Below are 19,887 nucleotides of genomic sequence, written 5' to 3'. Positions count from 1 at the left end.
TTTTTGAGTAAATTATTTCTGAATTTTATTGTTATGATTTTACACCAAGTTTCAAGTGGTATGAAAAAATACACTCCGCCCCTTTTCCAAGTTGGTCTTATTAGTTCGCATATTTTGCCTTCCTTATGAGCAAGCGAATGACTAAAAAGTAAAAGCACTTGTAAATAAATAGGATCCATATTTGCACCGAATTTTGTTGCAATTCTTCCTGGTCTCCCTTGAGCTGGGAGTTGCTTGTGTTGTGAGTGGGTCAAAACTCAAATCTAGTTCATCACTTTCACCAATTCCTTTTTCCAAATCTTGGTGAAGCTAATGAGGACAATGATGGATGGACACTGAAAGGCAAAGATGCTGTTGTCCATTTGTCTATTCTATTATGCTCATCTCATCTCTTTTGGTCGCCAAAAGGGAAGTTGAAATCTTTCCCTCCATTTGGATTCATTTGAAAGCATTTTTTTTTTTCCTTTTCCCCTAAGCACCTGTTGTTTTACTCCAGGTACTCAACCAACTATGCTCCCCATCCACGTGCAGTTGAGTTCATAGTTTATACTTTATGCCTTACCCTCAAGCAAGATGCTCATTTCATAAGATGCCTCACTTGGATTAGGAAAATTCCAATCCGAAGCAATGGCAAAAACGCCCTGCCCCACTTGACTTGCCTTGTTCTTTACGGATTTTTCCTGCCTCAAAGAGGTGATGGGATGGAGACAATTTTTGCTTGCCCTATCCTGCCTTGAACGTATATGTGTGTGTATTATATTGTCTCCAAAACAAACAATTACCTCTCATCTCTTACTACTCTCACTGTTTCTCTTTCCCTTAACGTTTCATCTTTATCTTGTCAATGTTGAAACCATCTCATTAGGATTAATGAAACAATTCTAACTCACCTCAAACCTAACCTGCCCTCCTCCCATCCCACTTTTTTCTATCTTGAAGAGGGGATGTGGCACCCATGATCTAAGGCCCTCTACACCCCATTTTTATCCCCTAAATGCAAGCTTGGCCATGGGCTTGTATCATATTTAACCCATTTGAATAGGGCTGAAAATGAATTGAGTTCGGCAAGTAATATGCTGGTAAAGCATTTGGTGAATTATTTATTTTTATTTAATTTCTTAAAAATGGAAATAAATTAGCTTGGTAGAAAGTAAGATTAAGCTTGATTTATTTAGCTCACGAATGAAAAAAAAATTGCAATTGGTTGAGATGATTACCAAACTACCTCACAGAAGTACAGTCTGCTACAGTCTTCTTAGACTGCTAAAAGATTTAGTAAGCACCGTGTCAAAAAAAAAAAAGTTGGGGTGGGTGGGGTGGGGGGGGGGGGGGGGGGGTGCGGAATTGAGCAGATGGACCGATAGAGGACTTTACTATCAGCCTCACTTTGCTAGAAAGTGGCATTGGGGGAGCATGGACCAAGCCCAGATAGGAAGAGAGTCCTAAGGCCCCAGTTAGACCGAACTCTAAGCCCAATTATATCCTAATAATTAAGGAACATGCTCTTTCCTGAGTTGTAATGAACATTGAACCCTGTATGGGCTTGGACCATTGGACGTACATTAACCCATACTTACCCACCATTGCATCATTTTGTAACTGGGAAGTAATTTTCTGATAGTGATTGATACCAAGCAGCTGTATAGCAATAACTTCCTTGGAACTAGGAAGTAGTGATATAGAATCTACAACATCAACATTTGGAATTATCTATAAGTACTACTGGACACCCTTGTTGTAATTGTTACTTCATAAGTATAAGAGTTTGTGAGGTGTGAGTGGTAAGGGTTGGGATTCAAGTTTCTAAGAGGGAGTTTCAAACATATATACATTTAGATTAGACTAAAATAAAATTTCTATCTTATATTAAAAAAAAAAAAATCTAGTATTAAAAAAAAAAACAAGAATTATCTATAAGGGATATATACTTGGCGTAAATGTACTTTTAATCCCTACATTTTGACTTTTTTCCATTTTGGTCCCTACATTTTCATTTTACCACTTTTAGTCCTTAAACCAATTAACACGTAACATTTAAGTCTTACTGTCACCCAACTAACAGAAAATGCTGACGTAACTGACGGCACAGTAAAATAATAATTGAAAACTCTATTTTAGCATTAAAAAATTGCCACGTCAGAATTTAAATTAAAAAAAAAATTATTAATTTTAACTAAATGAAAAAAATTAAAAACAAAAAATCAGGCCCAATACAGATCAAAACACCACAATCCCAAATCACAACTCTCTGAAACTCTCCTATCTCAACGGTGCTTGTGGGTTTCTTTTTCTTTTTTGTTTTCTTCTTTCTTCCCTAGATTGGTCTCTCAGTTTCTCCGCCTCCATTCTTTCCTTTTCTTCTTTTTCTTCTTTCTCCCTCTATCTTGGTGCTTAGCCTTCTTGAACTCTCTTTATCTCTTGATTTTGCTCAAACCCATATGCCTCAAGCTCCTCTCTCAAATCAATGGGTCTCTCTCTTTGGCATTTTTTTTGTGGGTTTCTGTGCATATGGTGTTGCCGACTTGCCATGGTGAGGTGGAGGGCGTGGATTTGTGGGGATTGGCGTGGTGGAGGGTGTGGATTGGTGGTGATTGGCGTCTGTGGTGGAGTTTTGGTGATGGCACAGATCAGAGTTTGGGTCGGTCGGTGATGGGTTGCATGATTGTTAGGTGGCTGGATCGATAATGGTTCGTGGTTGGATTGAAGTTTGGTGGTGGGTTTCAGTGGTTGGATTGAAGTTTGGTGGTGGGTTTCAATGGCTGGATTGAAGTTTGGTGGTGGGTTTCGGTGATGGCACAGATCGGAGTTTGGTGGTGGGATTCGTTCACAGATTGGAGTTTGGTGATGAGTTTCGTTCTCAGATCGAAGAGGAATGGTGCTTGGACTAGCTAAGTTTTTTTTTTTTTAATCAGATTTGGGTGGGGTAGTTTGCTCTGATGGGTTTGTGTGGGTAGTGGATGAGTTTATTGTTTTGGATTTGTGGTGGATAGTTGATGGTTTTGTGGTAGATTCCGGTGGATTTGTGGTTGTGATTTGAGGGCAGTCACGGGTTAGGAAAGAAAACTTTCCCCTAAATAAATTCATACTAATTTCTAAAATTAAAAAAAAAAAAGAATCATACTGCCCATGTACACAACCTACCCCACAATGAAATACCACTACACGGAAGTTACTTAGGAGCTATTTAGATTTAGTGTTTTCCATCGCCCATCACTATGTTTTCATCATCTATAACTCAAAACTGGTGGATCCCGCAATTGTTTGGTTTGTTTGGATTTGTTTTCAGTTTTTGTTTCCATTACGTAATTCTCTGATTTTTGAGTGGTGAGTTATGGAAACTGAAAACAACTTTTAGGTGTTTTTGAGTTATGGAAACAGAGTTATTATGGTATTTTAGTAAATACACACATATTTGAGGGATCCACAGTAAGAGAGTAGTCAAATTCGGTCTGGTCTCTTTTTTTTTTTTTTCCTTTCACGCTAGGTCTAGTCTTTTTTTTGGGTGTAAATGCTCTTTTAGTCCCTACATTTTGCACTTTTTCCATTTTGGTCCCTATATTTTATTTTTACCACTTTTAGTCCTTAAACTAATTAACTCATGACATTTAAGTCCTTACCGTTAGCCAACTAACGGGAAAAGCTGAGGTGGCTGACGGAGAGAATTAAAAATTATTTAAAAACATTAAAATAATAATAAAAAGTTTTATTTTGGTATTAAAAAATGCAACATCAGTGTATAAATTTAAAAATAGAATTAAAACCTAAAAATCACAAAAATTAAGATCTAAAAAGTATATTGAACAAAGTTAAAAAACAAAATATTCGGAAAAACATGTTTTTTCCCCAATTTGGTTGGAAACATGTTCAGACCATCTCTTTCTTCCAATTCCATTTCCAATTACAATTCCTACTAAAACCAAACAAATCCTTATAATCCAATTTCTCTTCTCCACTTATCAAAAAAAGAAAAAAATTTCTCTTCTCCTCTCTCTGAGCTATTCCACAGTCCCCATCAAATCTCTCCAAACCTCTATATCTACCTCTCGATCTCACTCTCTCGGCAAGGGTGATGACAACCTTGAACTTTTCCATGACAAGACCATTCTCGAGTCGACGCCATAGCTTGAGGGGTTCGGGTGGAAAGAAAATTTATGGGTTTGTGTTTAAGTTTGTTGGTTGGGTTTGTGTTTATGTTTGTTGGTTGGGTTTGATCGGTGGAGGTGGTGGCTGGATTTTTCTGTGTTTGGGTAAAGAGAAAATTTCTAGGTTTGGATTCGAGTGGAATGGAAATTTCTGGGTTTGTGTTTAAGTTTATTGGTTGGGTTTGTGTTTATGTTTATTGGCTGGGTTTGATCAGTGGAGGTGGTGGCTAGATTTTTCTGTGTTTGGGTAGAGAGAAAATTTCTAGGTTTGGGTTCGGGTGGAAAGAAAATTTCTGGGTTTGTGTTTAAGTTTGTTGGCTGGGTTTGTGTTTATGTTTGTTTGTTAAATGTGAGTTATTTTAGTGTTTAGTTTGAAAGAAAATCTTGATTTTCTGGGGAAAATGCTGATGATTGTTTAAGAAAAATTTATGAGTTTGGTTGGGTTTGTTATTATTATGAGTCAAATTGGCTGGATTTATGTGTGTGTGTTGTTTTATAAGAAAATATATGGTTTTGGGTGGAAAGAAAATGTTATGATGCATTGGCTTTTTAGATGTGAATTTTTTTAGTGTTTGGTTTGAAAGAAATTTTCTAGGAAAGAGTTCTTTGATCTAGGTTCAAGTTCTATGGTTATGGGTTTATGGGTCTATTTCTTGGATTTATGAGGTTTCAATGTTGAATGTGTTATAATTTTTTGTGTTAAGATTGATTATGAATGTTGGCTGGTTGGGTTTGTTTTGATTTGGTGAAGAACATTAAGTTCATGTTCTGAAGAAGAAGATGAACATGAAGATTATTAACAGTCATGTTCTTCCCAAAAACTAATGAGTTTTTTTTATTATTTTTATTTAATTTTTTTAATATTTGTTTTTAATTTAATTAATTAATGTGTGTAATTATATTATTTTTTTATTCCATCGTCAGCCACGTCAGCTTTTGTTGTTAGTTGGGTGACGGAAATGACCTAAATGTCAGGCGTTAATTGGTTTAGGGACTAAAAGTGGTAAAAAAAAATGTAGGGATCAAAATGAAAAAAGTGCAAAATGTAGGGACTAAAAATGCATTTACGCCTTTTTTTTTTTTTCTTTCCTTTCACATTGGGTCTGGTCTTTTTTTTTTTTTTTTTTTTTTTCATTGGGTTCGGTGAGTTTGGGTATTGGGGGTTGAAGGAAAAAAAGAAAAGAAAAAAAGAAGAAGTAAAAGCTGCACCAAGTCAATCTGTGAGTCCCACAAAAAGTAAATTTTTTTGAGTTATCAAAATTGGAAACAAGTGCCAAACATGCCAACTTAAGAAGTTGTGGTATTTTCAATAATAAGTGATGAAAATTGAGTGAAGAATGATGAGTGATGGTTTTTTTAAAAACTAAACAGCCCCTTACATACTTTTAACTAAAACACTCAACCACTTAAAATATCTTCCCACCCACTACAAACAAAAAACACTCCCCACATTGATAATGATAAAACACTCCCCACCCACTACCAAAAAAAAAAAAAACCTCTCAATAATTGAACTTTTTTTTTTTTTGGGTCAGAAAGAGATAATATTAAAAGAAGCTAAGGCACAATCAGGTTTGCAAGACAAAGCTTGGTTAAGTACAGATTGGATAAATCAAAATCAATAAAACTGAACAAGTCCTCAGGAGGACTATCATAGAAAATTAAAGCAGTTCCTTGCGCTCCTCCCATTCTAGCAAGCTTATCCGCACATCTGTTGGCTTCCCAATAGTAGTGTTTAAAATGTATCTGAGGAATTTGAGAAGCCAAAAGCCTACAATCATCCACCAAAGAATGAACAAAAAGGTTAGAGATGTTGATATTAGACATGACATTAATAACTGCTCTAGCATCTAATTCAACTTCAACTGCCTCAAGGTTTCAGTTAATGCACAACATAAGCCCATCACGCAAAGCCCACCGCTTCGCCAAACAATAGCTGAACTTCTCACAAACAAAAACTCTTCCCAGTAGTTTGTGAACTTCAACATATCATTTGAACGCTATTTTGGTGTTCATTTTTTGGAGTAGGTCTCATGAAATTTTTGGCTGTATTAATAGTTTGCAAATGCGTAATATTATTGGACAACTATGTAAATCTCAAATTAGAATAATTGGAAAATTATAACACTAAACCCAAAAAAAAAAAAAAAAAAAAAAAAACCTTATGCACATGAAGCGCGTGTAATGAAGCTGGTAATAATTAAAGAGATTAAAAATAAAAAGTCTCAAACCGTAAAAGTCCATAAAGTCATGACTAATTTTTTATATCTTCTCACTCTTGTAACTGATAAGAGTAGAATATCATCTATGTCTTTGTAAGTTGTAACTGAGAGTAATTATTGAGATTGGTGTCAGTGTGTCTGTTATTATTCTAGGTGATAAGTTGTTATTGATTATAATTTGAACGCTTCATTGAATTTTTTCCCCACTAATAACAACAAGTAATAACTTGCTATTTAAAATTTAATTTGCTGTAAAAATATATCATTTCTCATTATTTTAGCTTTTTTTTACTAGTATTATTTTAGGCTTTTTAGCTTTGTAATTAATAAAAATTTAAGGAATCCATCACTATAAGTTTAGTTGACAAATAAGACACTTATTATCCCATTGTCATATCATATCAATCAAAATTGTGATGTTACACTGTATGATTTGAGATTAATAAAAAGGGAAATGAAAGAATTTGAGACAAAGGAAAGCAAATCAATTATTTGGTTGAGTTGATATGACAATGGGATAAATGTCTTATTTGTCAACTACTTTCTCTAAAAAAAAAAAAAAAAAAAATTATTTTGTTGTGATAGACAGTGGTAGAGAAAAGGAAACTAGAGGGATTTATTTTACTCTCTCGCCCACCATTATCTTTCCTTTCCAATTTGTGAGGAAAAGGAGAGAAAAGAAAGAGTTTTATGGGTGTGGCTTGTTAAGAGCATTCACACCGGTGCTTCTAAAATATAAAAAAGTTATGTAATTTATACAAATTTGCTCCAAAACTACTCATATTAGTAGGTGTATACATGTGCAAATTTACACATTTGCTACAATAACCATGTAAATATAGACAATTACTGTAACTGTGTATACTTTAATTTATTCTTTTTTCCTCTCTCACCACTAGCGTTGGCAATTCGTGTTCGCAAGTCGGTTTGTGTTGTGTCAAGCCATGAGTATTTGGCTATATAGGTTAATCCGAATCCGACCTGTTTAGTAAACTTGTCAAGAATCGTCAACCCTAACATGACCTGTTTATTAAATAAGTCAACTCAACACGACACGTTTAACCCATTTAATTAACAAGTCATGTAAAGGTCAATACAAATAACCTTACACATTTGCTACAGTAACCATGTAAATATAGACAATTACTGTAGCTGTGTATACTTTAATTTATTCTTTTTTCCTCTCTCACCACTAGGGTTGGCAATTCATGTTCGCAAGTTGGTTTGTGTTGTGTCAAGCCATGAGTATTTGGCTATATGGGTTAATTCGAATTCGACCTGTTTAGTAAAATTGTCAAGAATCGTCAACCCTAACATGACCTGTTTATTAAACAAGTCAACTCAACACAACACGTTTAACCCATTTAATTAACAAGTCATGTAAAGGTCAATACAAATAACCTGTTTAATAACCCGCTTGATTAATAGGTCATACCTAACCTTTTTTTTTTTTTTTTGTTTTATAGAGAATTTCTACCTATAGCGTCTGCTTTTGATGATAGTTCTTTATCATCAGACCAAGACACCAATCAGTTTTTGGTGTAAGTGAGAATTGAACCTCAGATCTCTTATTCAACCATTAGAGACTTTACCAGTTGAGCTAACTAGAACCCACATGTCATACCTAACCTAAATAACTTGTTATCAATTCCCATATATCTAAATTTAAAATACAATTACAACTATAAATATAGTAATAAACATATAAATACAACCATAAATTAAGTAATAAAAAAAAATAATAACAAAAGCTAATAACTTTATAAGGTAAATGGGTCAAACGGGTTTGCATGTTGAACACGAACATAACCCGTTTATTAAATGGGATAGTTGTATCGACCCGAATATGAACTGAACCCATTTAGTCTCGACCCATGTCCCGTTTATAAATGGGTTAGTTGTGTCGAGTCTGTGAGTGGTGTCAAATTTTGCCACCTCTACTAGCCACTATTGTTAGATTCTCTCTCTTCCTCAATGTTCACAACTCTTGAAAGAACACAACCATCAACCCAACCACCACCACTACAACCCAGCATCACCCATCGGAAAACCAAAATCAACTCAAAATAAACTCAAATCCATCCCAAACTCAACTCAAATAAACCTAATCCACCTGAAACATAGCACCATCCAACCACTGCCACCACTACAACCCAGCACCACCTACAGGAAAACCAAAATCAACCCAAACCCAACTCAAAATCAACCCAAATCCACCAAAAAACCCACCCCAAATGGAACTTTAAATCAATTGAAACCAAAATCAAATTAAGCCAAAACCAAACCCAATGTAAAAACGGATGAATCTGTTGTTAAATTTACCACTATTATCACCGAATTTGTCGTTGGATCTACCGTTGGATTTGCTGTTGTTTTCTCTGTTGTTGATATCACCTTGATCCATGTGTGTGTATGTTTGGGTTTGGGGTGTGAGATAGGCAAAGAGTTAGGTAGGAGAGACGTTTGAGACATGGAGTTTAGAGAGAGAATGAGCATTGAGATGAGAGAGAATTAAATGAATGAAAGAGAGAGATATTAAAAAAAGAATAATAAAAAAAAAGAATTAAAAAAAATATTATTTAAATAAATAAAGTGTATAATAGATAATATGATATGAGTGTTTTTGAAAAGTAATTGTAAAATAGAAAAAAGTAGGTTCATATGTTAAAATAGATGAAATTTTTTGGATAGATTGACGCAAATGCTTTAATAAGCCATTTTCTTTCACTTTCCTTTTTCTTACCTTTGCTTTTGTCTGCTCTCCCCCTTTTTCTTTCGTTTGCCCCCCTTTTGTTTTCCAAATACAATGTTAAATAATAAGGTAAAATACAAAAAAACTAGCTTGAAGATTTGGGAGGTTAGGGCTACTACTAGGCACTACCCGATCTTTTCAAAAATATGCAATTTACCCCTTTCAAAAATATTGTTTGAAAATTCTCTTGCTCAACAAAGTATTTTTCTGCTTAATTTTCCATCTTTGGTTGTTATTCATCTACTATTTACTACAAAGACACTCCGTTGTGCATATAATAACCACAATACAGTTATTGTGGGATTGCATTGTGACAATTAACTTGGCCACAAATTAGTTTTGGGGACAAACAATACTAAATGTAGTTTGTGATTTGGGGACAAATTGAATAGTTTTTGAAAGAAAAATTTGAATAGTGTTTGGCATTAACTCGTGGGAAAATAAAAGAATAGTGTTACGTACATACATAGAAAAATTTCACAATATTTTCACAACAGTTGAGTTGATACGCTTTTACTGGTTCTCATCTAAGCTCACCGCTAACATTACCATTTTTACTTACTGTTGCCACATCAACAATTGTCGATTTTTTTGTGTGACTTTCTCAAAATAAAATAGAGTAATGATATATTCACAACATTTTCACAACAAATTCTAAGTGGTTATTACTGGTTTAATTTTTTTTTTTTGACATTCTCAAGTTATTTTCGTTTCTAAATTATACGCTCACTATTGACATCACTTGTTGTAAAAATATTGTAGATGTGATATATATAATTTTTTTGAGAACAAAATTTGGCTACAAACTTAGTTGTAGTTTAGGCTACAAACTTAATTGCAACTCATACTAAAAAAAAATTAACATGACTACATACTTTGAAAATTTAACCACTGAATTTCAAATTTTTTTTTTTTTTTTTTATGTTGTTAATACACGTATCAAATTTCGTGTCAATTAGATATTATTTACTATTCGATTCATAAACTTATTTTTAATCAAAATTTTATACTACAAAAATTTGTAATTTAAACATTTGATTGATGACATAACTATTGATCTTTGATCTTCTAAAAATTTTACAAATATGAAGAATATAAGAAGAAAATATAATTTAATAGTAGATTTGTTAAAATTCACATAAAAAAAATATTGAGTGGAGTGGTAGCCTTAAGGTTGGTAACTAAAGGTTTTATAATTTTATATTTATTTTATTAGGAAGTTTATATTATTTTATTAGTTTGTATGTAAAAATAAAAACTCAAATGTTAAATATATTATTAAATAAGTTAGTAAAATAGTGTAAAAGATGTATTTCTTTATAAAGTTGATGTGAATGCTATTATTCAATAAAATATCTAGGGACCATCTGGTATGGGATTTTGAGTAACAGTTTTCAATTTTTAAATAATATTATACATATTTTCACATACTTTTTTATCTATCCATATTTTTAAAAAATACAAATAACATTACTACAATAACGTTACCAAAAACTTTCGAGAAAAAAAATTGTGTTCCACTTCCGGTCCTTTGGCAGTGCTTCGAAAGGAGAACCCACACGCGCGGACGTCTTGTTCCTTAAAAAACACTCATAACACACATTTTCTCTCTCTCTCTCTCTGCTTTTTCGTAGTCCAAATCCAAGCGTGTGATTTGCCTGTCTCTCTTTCTCTCTCTCCCCAGCTACAGTGTTTGGTATTTCTCTTTCTCACCTATGCTTACTCAAACCCGTACACAAAAACACAAACACAGCACAAAACATGTTTTCAATAACTAAAAAGCACATTTCCATTCCCTTTCATTGTTCTTTCACATGATCTACTTGCATTCTATTAATGTCTCTTGCAGCTTTTGACGTTCTTAAAGCAAACACTACAGCTCTTCTCCACCCTTAAACTAACTAAACTAACACTTAAAATCCTCACTCTTGTCCTCTCCTTTGTCCTTATAAGTACTCTGTTTCCTCTGTAACCTTCTATTCTAGTACCTACCCTCTATGATTTACCACAATTCACACCCAAAAACCATGTATAGAAGGGAAAAAACACTTCGAGAAGACACATTCCCCCAAAGTAGAAGAACCCCATCTTTCTCTTCTACTCTCCTAGACTCAATTTACCGTTCTATTGACGAATCCAATCCCAATGAACCCCATTTCAATGACTCAACCACTTTCAAAAAACAGAGCAATTCTAGCTCCAAGCGTGCCACTTGGGTGGTAGAGCAAGAGAAAGAGGTGTTGAATCTCCGAAGAACGGTCATGATCGAAGATTGGATGGAGAAGCAAAGCATTCACAGCTCTGTGCTGTTGAATTCAGCTTCAAGTTCCTCAGAGTCTAGCTCTGGCACTGCAGTGTTCTCATCCTCTGAAACAGAGTCAACCTACAAACACAAAGCGAAACCGAAATTGCAGAGCTCAAAGAAGCAAATGAACTTGGATTATAGGAGTTCAGAGAAGCAGTCCAAGCCAAAGATTACTGAGGGTGGTCTTACAAAGACGAAATCAAAGGCCTTGAAAATCTACGGCGAGTTAAAGAAAGTGAAGCAGCCAATTTCACCAGGTGGTCGCATTGCTAGCTTTCTCAATTCGATTTTCAATTCTGATAATGTAAAGAAAGCCAAAATGTGTTACGTCGGAGCTGCGAAAGATGTGAACTTGGAGCCTAATAAATCCAAATCTGCTTGCTCTTCTTCAGCTTCTTCATATTCGAGGTCTTGCTTGAGCAAAAACCCAGCTTCAAGACCAAAATTGAGCAATGGTATCAAAAGGTCTGTGAGATTTTATCCAGTTGGTGTGATTGTTGGTGAGGATTCTCAACCATGTGGGCATAAATGTATTTATGAAGAGGATCCAAGTCTAATGCCAATTCCGACACTTAGAAAAATTACCAATACTTGCTCGGTTAAGGAGGGTACAACAACTACGAGTGCATTTCATTTGCGAGGTTTTCATGAGAATGAGAGAGTTATTGATGATGATGATGAGGAGGAGGATGAAGATGCTGAGAGCTATTCGAGCTCAGATTTGTTTGAGCTTGATCACCTTGTTGGGATTGGCAGGTACAGAGAGGAGCTTCCTGTGTATGAAACTACTAGTTTGGTAACAAATCATGCCATTGCTAATGGGTTCATTTTGTAATTCATTGTCATGTCATCAATGTAAATTAATGTTTTGGGGAATTATATCAACTTTGGAAGTGTTAATTAGTTCTTTTTTACAGTGTGTTAGAATTCCTTGGTAGTTTTATAAGTTTTGTTTTGGAAGATTTATTATTTTTTTATTTTTGGGAAGAAAGTGACTAGTTTCTCAGAGCAATGTGAATAGTAACGAGGCATTCAAAAGTTGAGTGTCAAATTCTCAGGCTTAATTGTCAAAGCAATAGACAAAGATGAATTTTAAAGTGAAAAAGGAAAAGCTAACAGATGTCTTTCTCATGAGATTGGAGAAAGTTAAACTAAAAGCACTTACTTTTTCACTGGCTCAGCACATGGCATCAGCTTCACTAGTAATTTAGTCCCACTTTGAAATCATAGAATTAAAAATGATTGCAATGTACCAACTTTTTCCTTTCCTTTTTTTTGTTGTTTGAATGAGTGCATTATTGGAAAATAAAGGATGAAGAAACAGTGAGCTTCAATGCAAGGCTTTTGCAAGCCAAAGGTCACTAAAATGAAAAACATCACAAAACCATACACATAGAAACAACTAGTGCATATTGATGTTCAAACTAGTTTGGTAAATCTTGACATTTATTCTTGTAGAACATGAAGTTAATTTCTTTCGAAATCTGGTAAATATGAGCAGTGCAAGCAAGTTTAGAGGCCAAAGAGACAGGACTTCCCCTTCCCTCCCCTCCCAATCTAAAGTTTATCCATTGTAAATCAATGCAAATTCTGAACCATACATATCAGAAGCAATCACAAAACTTAGCTTCATATCAACTTCTTCCTTTTTAATTATAACTGAACAATGATTCACTTGCTTAACATTATGCTTCAAACTTCAGCTATGATAAAATGGCACCATATCAATTATCTTAGTATCACAACCACCATAAAATCCAAATGAACAATATTTGACATTTGGCCGACAAGTAGGGTCTCACATAAGGAATCTCAGAAGTCAAAAATGTGGCCGGATCAGACATGATGGCAAAAATCTAAACTAACTTTTCCACCAAAGGAGAAAATTAAAGGTTTGTGACCAAGTATATATTCTAGGGATGATTTGGGACACCATTGGCCATCATGGTTGACTTGAATACCTTCCCTCAATTATCTAGTCAATCAAAATATCGAAGATTGAGAGAGAAAGAAATACGGTAATCAATATGTATGTAGCATAGAAAAAAGCATAAAGAAAAGACTTAAGACATTAGATTCGTTTTGTACACCTTCTAGGGATACTGTCTAGGTGAGCAAATGATAATAATTCTTTACTATGTGAACGAAGAAGGTGAGTGGATGAATCTTATAGAAAATGACTGCTATTCTATTTGAATGTCTTCACAATGCAAAATCTAATAGTTTTTTTTAGACTAATACCCACAAATAGATGATAAAATAGGAAATTGAAAACACCCATATTGATCCCACTATACCTATTGCCAGTAAGAACTGGTGGGACATGTTTCTTACCAACCATGCACAAATCTTCAAGCACATACATTGTAGATTTATAAGTTGTAAAACAAGTGCATGTGGTGCAATTATATACGCATTACTCTGAGGCCAGAGCTAAGGACCGCGTACCAGTAATCTAGCTAATGGGTTCGATCGCTCTCCGTGTATATGTTGGAATACGACGATGCATGTTTGTTCAGTGTTGTTACAAACTGCAAGTCTCATCACCAAGTAATGGCAACCTGTCATACCAAATGCAAATTATGAACCTAACTACCAAATGGGCCCATTCTTGAATTTTCAGATAATGACAATGATAATGATTTTTGTAAACGAGGTGGAATCCCTTTTCAAATTGAAACGTTTTAGAGTCTAATTCGGTGGTGATGGAAGGGAGATCAGGGTCTCATTTTCATTAAAGCAGCTAAGTCATTATGTTTTAGCACATTGGCTACTTGTTATTTGTTATGATGTTGATTGAATCATATTATCATATATAGGTGAAAGCATGGGTTTTGCACGTGCTCTGGTTCCTAAAACTGACAATTGAGGTGATAGTAGAATTTAGTAATGGTAAAAATTAGGTAAAAATAGTATTTACATCAAACATGTTGTTTCTAAATTGGTTTCTTAATCATGAAAACTTGCCATTTACACTTACACCAATGAATATGACAATAATATTAATCTGTTCTTTTCATCAATTTTGATTAGAAGCTTGTTACTAACCCATACAAAACAATATTGTTTTAGGGGAAAAAAAAGATAAAGAAAAATGACGTTATTTTTAGGGGTTTTACCGCAAAATTGTGATGAATTATAATGGAAGAAACACATTAATATCATTGTGATAAACTGGTAATGGATGGTATAAATTATAAATTTTGAAAGTTAAAAATACTAATTTAACTTTTGAAAGTTAAAAGTCATCCTTAACTTGAAAAAAAAAAGTGGTATAGAAAGTTGAAATACTAATTTAAAAGTCATCCTTAAACTTAAACAATAAGTCATAAAACAAAATATTTTTCACAGGGATGTATGTGGTATATTGTGATTGGTGCATAATAAAAATAATATATGTGATATTTTTTAAATAAGTTTGATAAAAATAATGTTCATCCAATCACAATAGACTGTATCACTAGTTATAAGATATATGTGATAAAATACAATATAATCCCCGAAGTTTGGGCTAATACCATGTATTATTAAGATTTTTCAAAAACATCTAATTTACTAAGTACAAACGACACTTAACTTCATTTGAAAGTTCTAGTTCATTGAAGTTCTTTGCTTTCTTTTAATAACTTGTCTTAACAACATAAGTCTTATAGTAACTACATTAAAGCATTCACAACAAAGTTGCTAAAAAATATATAGCTTTTAGCAACTCAAAACACTACCTTATCTATTTCAACATCTCACTTTATAATACATCTAACATTAAGGGTCTGTTTGGATACCGCTTATTACTGAAAACTGAAAACATTGTAGCAAAATAATTTTTAAATGTGTGAATAGTATTGTGAGACCCATTTTTAATGAAAATTTTGTTTAAAAAAAAAGTTTGTGAGTCCAATGAACAGTGCACGGGATCTAGGTTTGGACGCAAGCACTAAACGTGTTTGCTATCCAAATGCACACCAAAGGTTTTATTTTAGCATTGAACACATTAAAATAATATAAAAAATATAAATATAATAAAAATATATATCCAACACAATAAACAATAATCACAACTATTAACACATTAAAATCGTTTTTTTTTTTAATTATAACTTTGGACCATTTTTTTTTGGAAATATGTGTGATTAAAAAAGTATTATGAGAATATATGTTATGTTATTTAAACAACGAAAACTGTTTTTTAAATATCTCTACCAAACACCCATCTGTGGTAAATTTTTCTAACAATAATACTCTTATTGTAACATGTGTTTTTGAAATAAGTTGCTAAAAAATAGCGTTTTTTTAATTTTAACATTCTTATTATTATGAATGCTCTTAAAAGAAAATGTTTCGCTCACTCATAAACGCTCACTAATAAAAAGATAACATATATCTTCTGGAGTGAATTATGTGAACAAAAACAAAATCATTGTTTTTTATTGTCTATTATGATAAATATGGTGTCTTTTTACCTTAAAATAAAAAAATGAAAATGTTGAAGCGTGAGAAGAAAGAGAGGTAGAAGCAGAAGCGCACGTGACCACCTGGGGCTGTCTCTGTACGGGTAGTCTCTAACTCTACTATTAGCTTTCGAAAAGGAAATGCCCCACGTGCGCTGGTGTTGCTCCTGTTCTGAGCTGTCAGATCAGTGATCAGGAGAGGTGAGGTGAAATTGGCTTGCAGAAAAAAATCACCGCAGCTTTTTCACAAATTGATAGTTATTGATACTGATGAGATGAGATGAGATAAGAGGAAGGGACCGTCCGTAATAAAAGAAAGACAGAATCCAGGACTGGACTAGACCGGACGGACCTCTTTTTTCTAATATTTTTTTATTTTGTTTCGCGCGTGAGCACTGTGGGGATCTTTTTAACTAATGCAGTAATGCGTCTTTGTCTGACCTAATTTCACCACCTTCCTCATTCTACCTTTATTCCCCACCCAATTGGAATTTATTCAATTAAACAAATCTCCATGCTTCTTTCCTTTTTAAATTTTTTTTTAATATATATTTTCACAACAATGCTATCCAATTAAAAAAAAATAGTTCGTTTAAAATTATTATTATATCTGTGAGTTTTAATTAGCTCAACTGGTAAAGTTTCTAATGATTGAATAAAAGATTTGAGATTCAATCTCTACTTACACCAAAAAATTAATTGGTGTCTTGGTCTGATGATAAGAGAGCTAACATACACCCAAAAAACTGATTGGTGTTTTCATCTTATAATTAAAAAACTAACATCAGGAGCAAAAGCCATAAATTGAAACAATCTCAAACTCTCTAAAAAAATATCATTATTATATCTTTGATATGTAAAAGTAACCAAATTTGATGAATGAAATAATGTTAAGAGTAATTGATATATCTTTTGCCTTATTGTTAACAAGCGATCATGCTATATAAATTATAGCGTATTTTCGATGATGAAGCGTGAATTCGTCAGTCAAGATGGGCAGATGGAACCCGCTTCCCGTTAGTGCGAATGTATCCACTAAGATGGTCACCGGTGTGGTGCCTACCACAACGCCTCCGATGCCCAAGTTAGAATAGGAAAACACTTTTGTGAAATGAAATAGATAAGCAAGATAATAATAGGTGTTTTTTAGAGTGTGTATATACTTTCTGTTGACAATGTGAGGGCTTTATATATGTGGTTTTGGTTGATAGCCGTTGTGATCGTTAAGGCCTTTTTTAGTAACGCCTCCTGCCAAATAATGGGGCTTTTAATAGGCTCCCAACGGTCTGCCTGGCTGGTTTTGTAACGACCCAAGTCATCGATTGACTGTATTGAATGATTCTTTTGTATCTGTCAGTGATGACTAGTTTCTTCATCATTTAGGACGACTTCGTCATGAGTGCTGGTTTCGTCTAGGGGATGTAATATTGTCATTCTCATCATTCGATATCTTTGATTTGATAGAAAACTTTATGTGAAAATAATTTTATGTTTTTTTTTTAATGTTTGATAATATAATATCTTAAAGAAAAAAATAATTATTTAAAGAACAACTATCTTCTAACTTTCGTTTTGATATGAGATAAAACTGTTTTTAGCTAAAAAAAATTATTAAAAAAAAAAGTACATGAGAGAGAGAGAGAATAATATATATCACTTTTTTTTTTTTTTTTTAATACTCCTTCACTAGAAAGATCCGGAAGTTGGTGCTTAGCTATTAGCTAGCGTCCTATTGATAAAGTGGAGAGACGAAATGCGTAGGGGCAGGGGATCTGTAATCTTGGGAATTCACCTAGATTCATGCCTTGCAATGCGGCATGGGATCTAGACAGGGGTGGCTTGATTTACTTGGAGACTTCAGACGAAAATTAATTATTTTATTTTAAATGTAAAATTATTATTAATTAATATGAATCATATATAATTCTTTTTAAAAAAGTCTATAAGTATAAAAAAATTTGATAAAACTTTTTACCTGTTAATATGGTAGATTGATAGTAGTAGGTAAAACAGCGATGCCAGTGGTGGACCTAGATGGGAATTAGTAAAAATTTGTCAACTCAATTATTGTGAAAAAATGTTACGATTTTTTTTGTGTATTGTTTTTTTTTTTTTTTTTTTTTTTTTGAAGTGCTACATTCATAATTTTTTTCATAACAAATCTTAGGTGTTAAGTTGTTACTCGTTCTAATTTGAATCCACTACTAAAATTATTTTTTTGCCATCAATAACAACTTGCTACTTAGGATTTGTAATAAAGTGTTGTGAAAAATATTGTGGACGTGACATTTTTCTCTTTTTTGTTTGTATTTCATTTGATAAAAAAATATTATTTTATTTATTGGCTAATATTTGAGCTTAATTAATACTATTACAATGATAGAAATAACACTATTTGTTAAAATTTGGGAGCTTTTTTTTTACTTGGGGACTTAGGCGATTGCATCAATTGCTTATACCATTGAGCTGACACTGGATTTAGATCAAGTTTGAAGAGGCTATTTCTGAATGCAATAAAGTAGGACTAGGATGTAATAAGCAAGTATAAGGATTAAGCATGATGGGATTGACGAGAACACGTTACCTTGACGAGGTCAACGTAATGACGAGGTTACCCTCTGATGACGAACAAGCCATCAACGACGAGGAAAGGAAGGTCATTCAATGGTGTCAGCAAGTAACCTGGGCAGTTACGAAACCAGTAAAGCAGACCGTTGGAGACTAATAAAAGCCCCATAATTGGGCTTGAGGCGTTATGAAAGAAGGGCATTTACACTCCAACGGCTAGCAGTCAGGCTCACAGATATAAAGCTCTCACATTTGCAGCATAAGGTACGGATACTAAGATTTTGAAAATATACTTCTTACTTTCTAATTCTGCAAGTGGTTTGATTGTTCTAACTTTGGCATCGGAGACGTTGTGGCAGGCACCACACCGGTGACCATCTTTCTTGAAGAGAACCAGGTGCTAACGGGGAGTTCCATCTGCCTACTGTAACTGACGAGTTTGCACCTCATCAGTTTGGCGCCGTTTGTGGGAACGATTTTCTCAAATTCACATTTGGAAACGTAGTCTTCGACAACTCTCTACATTCAGATGGAACCCAACCCAGATTCAGCAGCCTTGGCACAGCAAGTCCAGGCCCTTGCAGCCACCATTGAAGAACTCACCAAACAGAACCAGGAAATGAAGCTATGGCTCCAGCAGGTTCAACAGGCTCAACAGGAAGAAAACCGGTCCAAGGGTAACGTGGAGGAAGAAGGGGATAGTCAACGGAGAGGAACCCCTCAGAGGCACACTACTCCGGACGAACAGAACTCGGACCTCCTTCGAGAAATAAGGAAGGAAATGGACGAGCTGAGGAGCGCCATTAAGGAGAAGACGGACCGAAGTGTGGACAAAATGGTAAGGGCTACGGATTCACCCTTCACCACTGCGGTACTCGAATGCCCTGTGCCGTCAAAATTTCGCTTACCTCAGCTTGAACCATTCGACGGACTAAAAGACCCTCAGGATCACCTTAATACCTTCAAGACGACTTTGGGACTTCAACAACCACCTGATGAGATACTGTGCCGTTCCTTCCCGACAACTCTCAAAGGAGCAGCAAGGGAATGGTTTACTAAGTTGCCACACTCATCCATAGACAACTTTGATCAGTTGAGTAGTGCCTTCTTGCGCCACTTTATAGGGGGGCAACGCCCAAGGAGGCCAGTAGACTACTTACTCACCATAAGACAAGGAGAAAAGGAGACTCTGAGGTCATATGTCAAGCGATTCACCCGGGAAACTCTGGAGGTAGATGAAGTTGATGACAAGGTGCAGCTGACGACCTTCAAAGCAGGGTTGAGATCTAGAGACCTCGTGGCCTCTCTGGCAAAGAACCCCCCAAAGACGATGGCGGAGATGCTCCTGAAGGCACAAAAGTACATGAATGCGGAAGATGCCCTAGCTGCCATTAAAGATACCGGGAGGCCAGGAGACAAGGCCAAGAAAGAAGATGACCGTAGAGGGTAG

General features: G+C 34.5%; 2 protein-coding genes across 2 annotated transcripts; both read left to right on the top strand.

Annotated features, from left to right (window-relative positions):
* Window positions 1–10,726: 10,726 nt before the first annotated feature.
* On the top strand, window positions 10,727–12,324 carry LOC126714158 (protein BIG GRAIN 1-like A). The gene has a single exon (XM_050414170.1). It carries the CDS (start codon window positions 11,114–11,116, stop codon window positions 12,254–12,256), a length of 1,143 nt encoding a protein of 380 aa, XP_050270127.1. The 5' UTR covers window positions 10,727–11,113; the 3' UTR covers window positions 12,257–12,324.
* A 6,642-nt stretch (window positions 12,325–18,966) lies between these two features.
* On the top strand, window positions 18,967–19,887 carry LOC126701125 (uncharacterized). The gene has a single exon (XM_050399260.1). It carries the CDS (start codon window positions 18,967–18,969, stop codon window positions 19,885–19,887), a length of 921 nt encoding a protein of 306 aa, XP_050255217.1.

The sequence above is a fragment of the Quercus robur genome, chromosome 2 (assembly GCF_932294415.1).
Source record: "Quercus robur chromosome 2, dhQueRobu3.1, whole genome shotgun sequence".
NCBI classification, from domain to species: Eukaryota; Viridiplantae; Streptophyta; class Magnoliopsida; order Fagales; family Fagaceae; genus Quercus; species Quercus robur.
This window is presented reverse-complemented; position numbering and strand designations above follow the sequence as displayed.

Excerpts from the sequence above, each read along its gene's own strand:
- LOC126714158 (XM_050414170.1), top strand. The coding sequence starts at position 11,114 with ATGATTTACCACAATTCACACCCAAAAACCATGTATAGAAGGGAAAAA.
- LOC126701125 (XM_050399260.1), top strand. The coding sequence starts at position 18,967 with ATGGAACCCAACCCAGATTCAGCAGCCTTGGCACAGCAAGTCCAGGCC.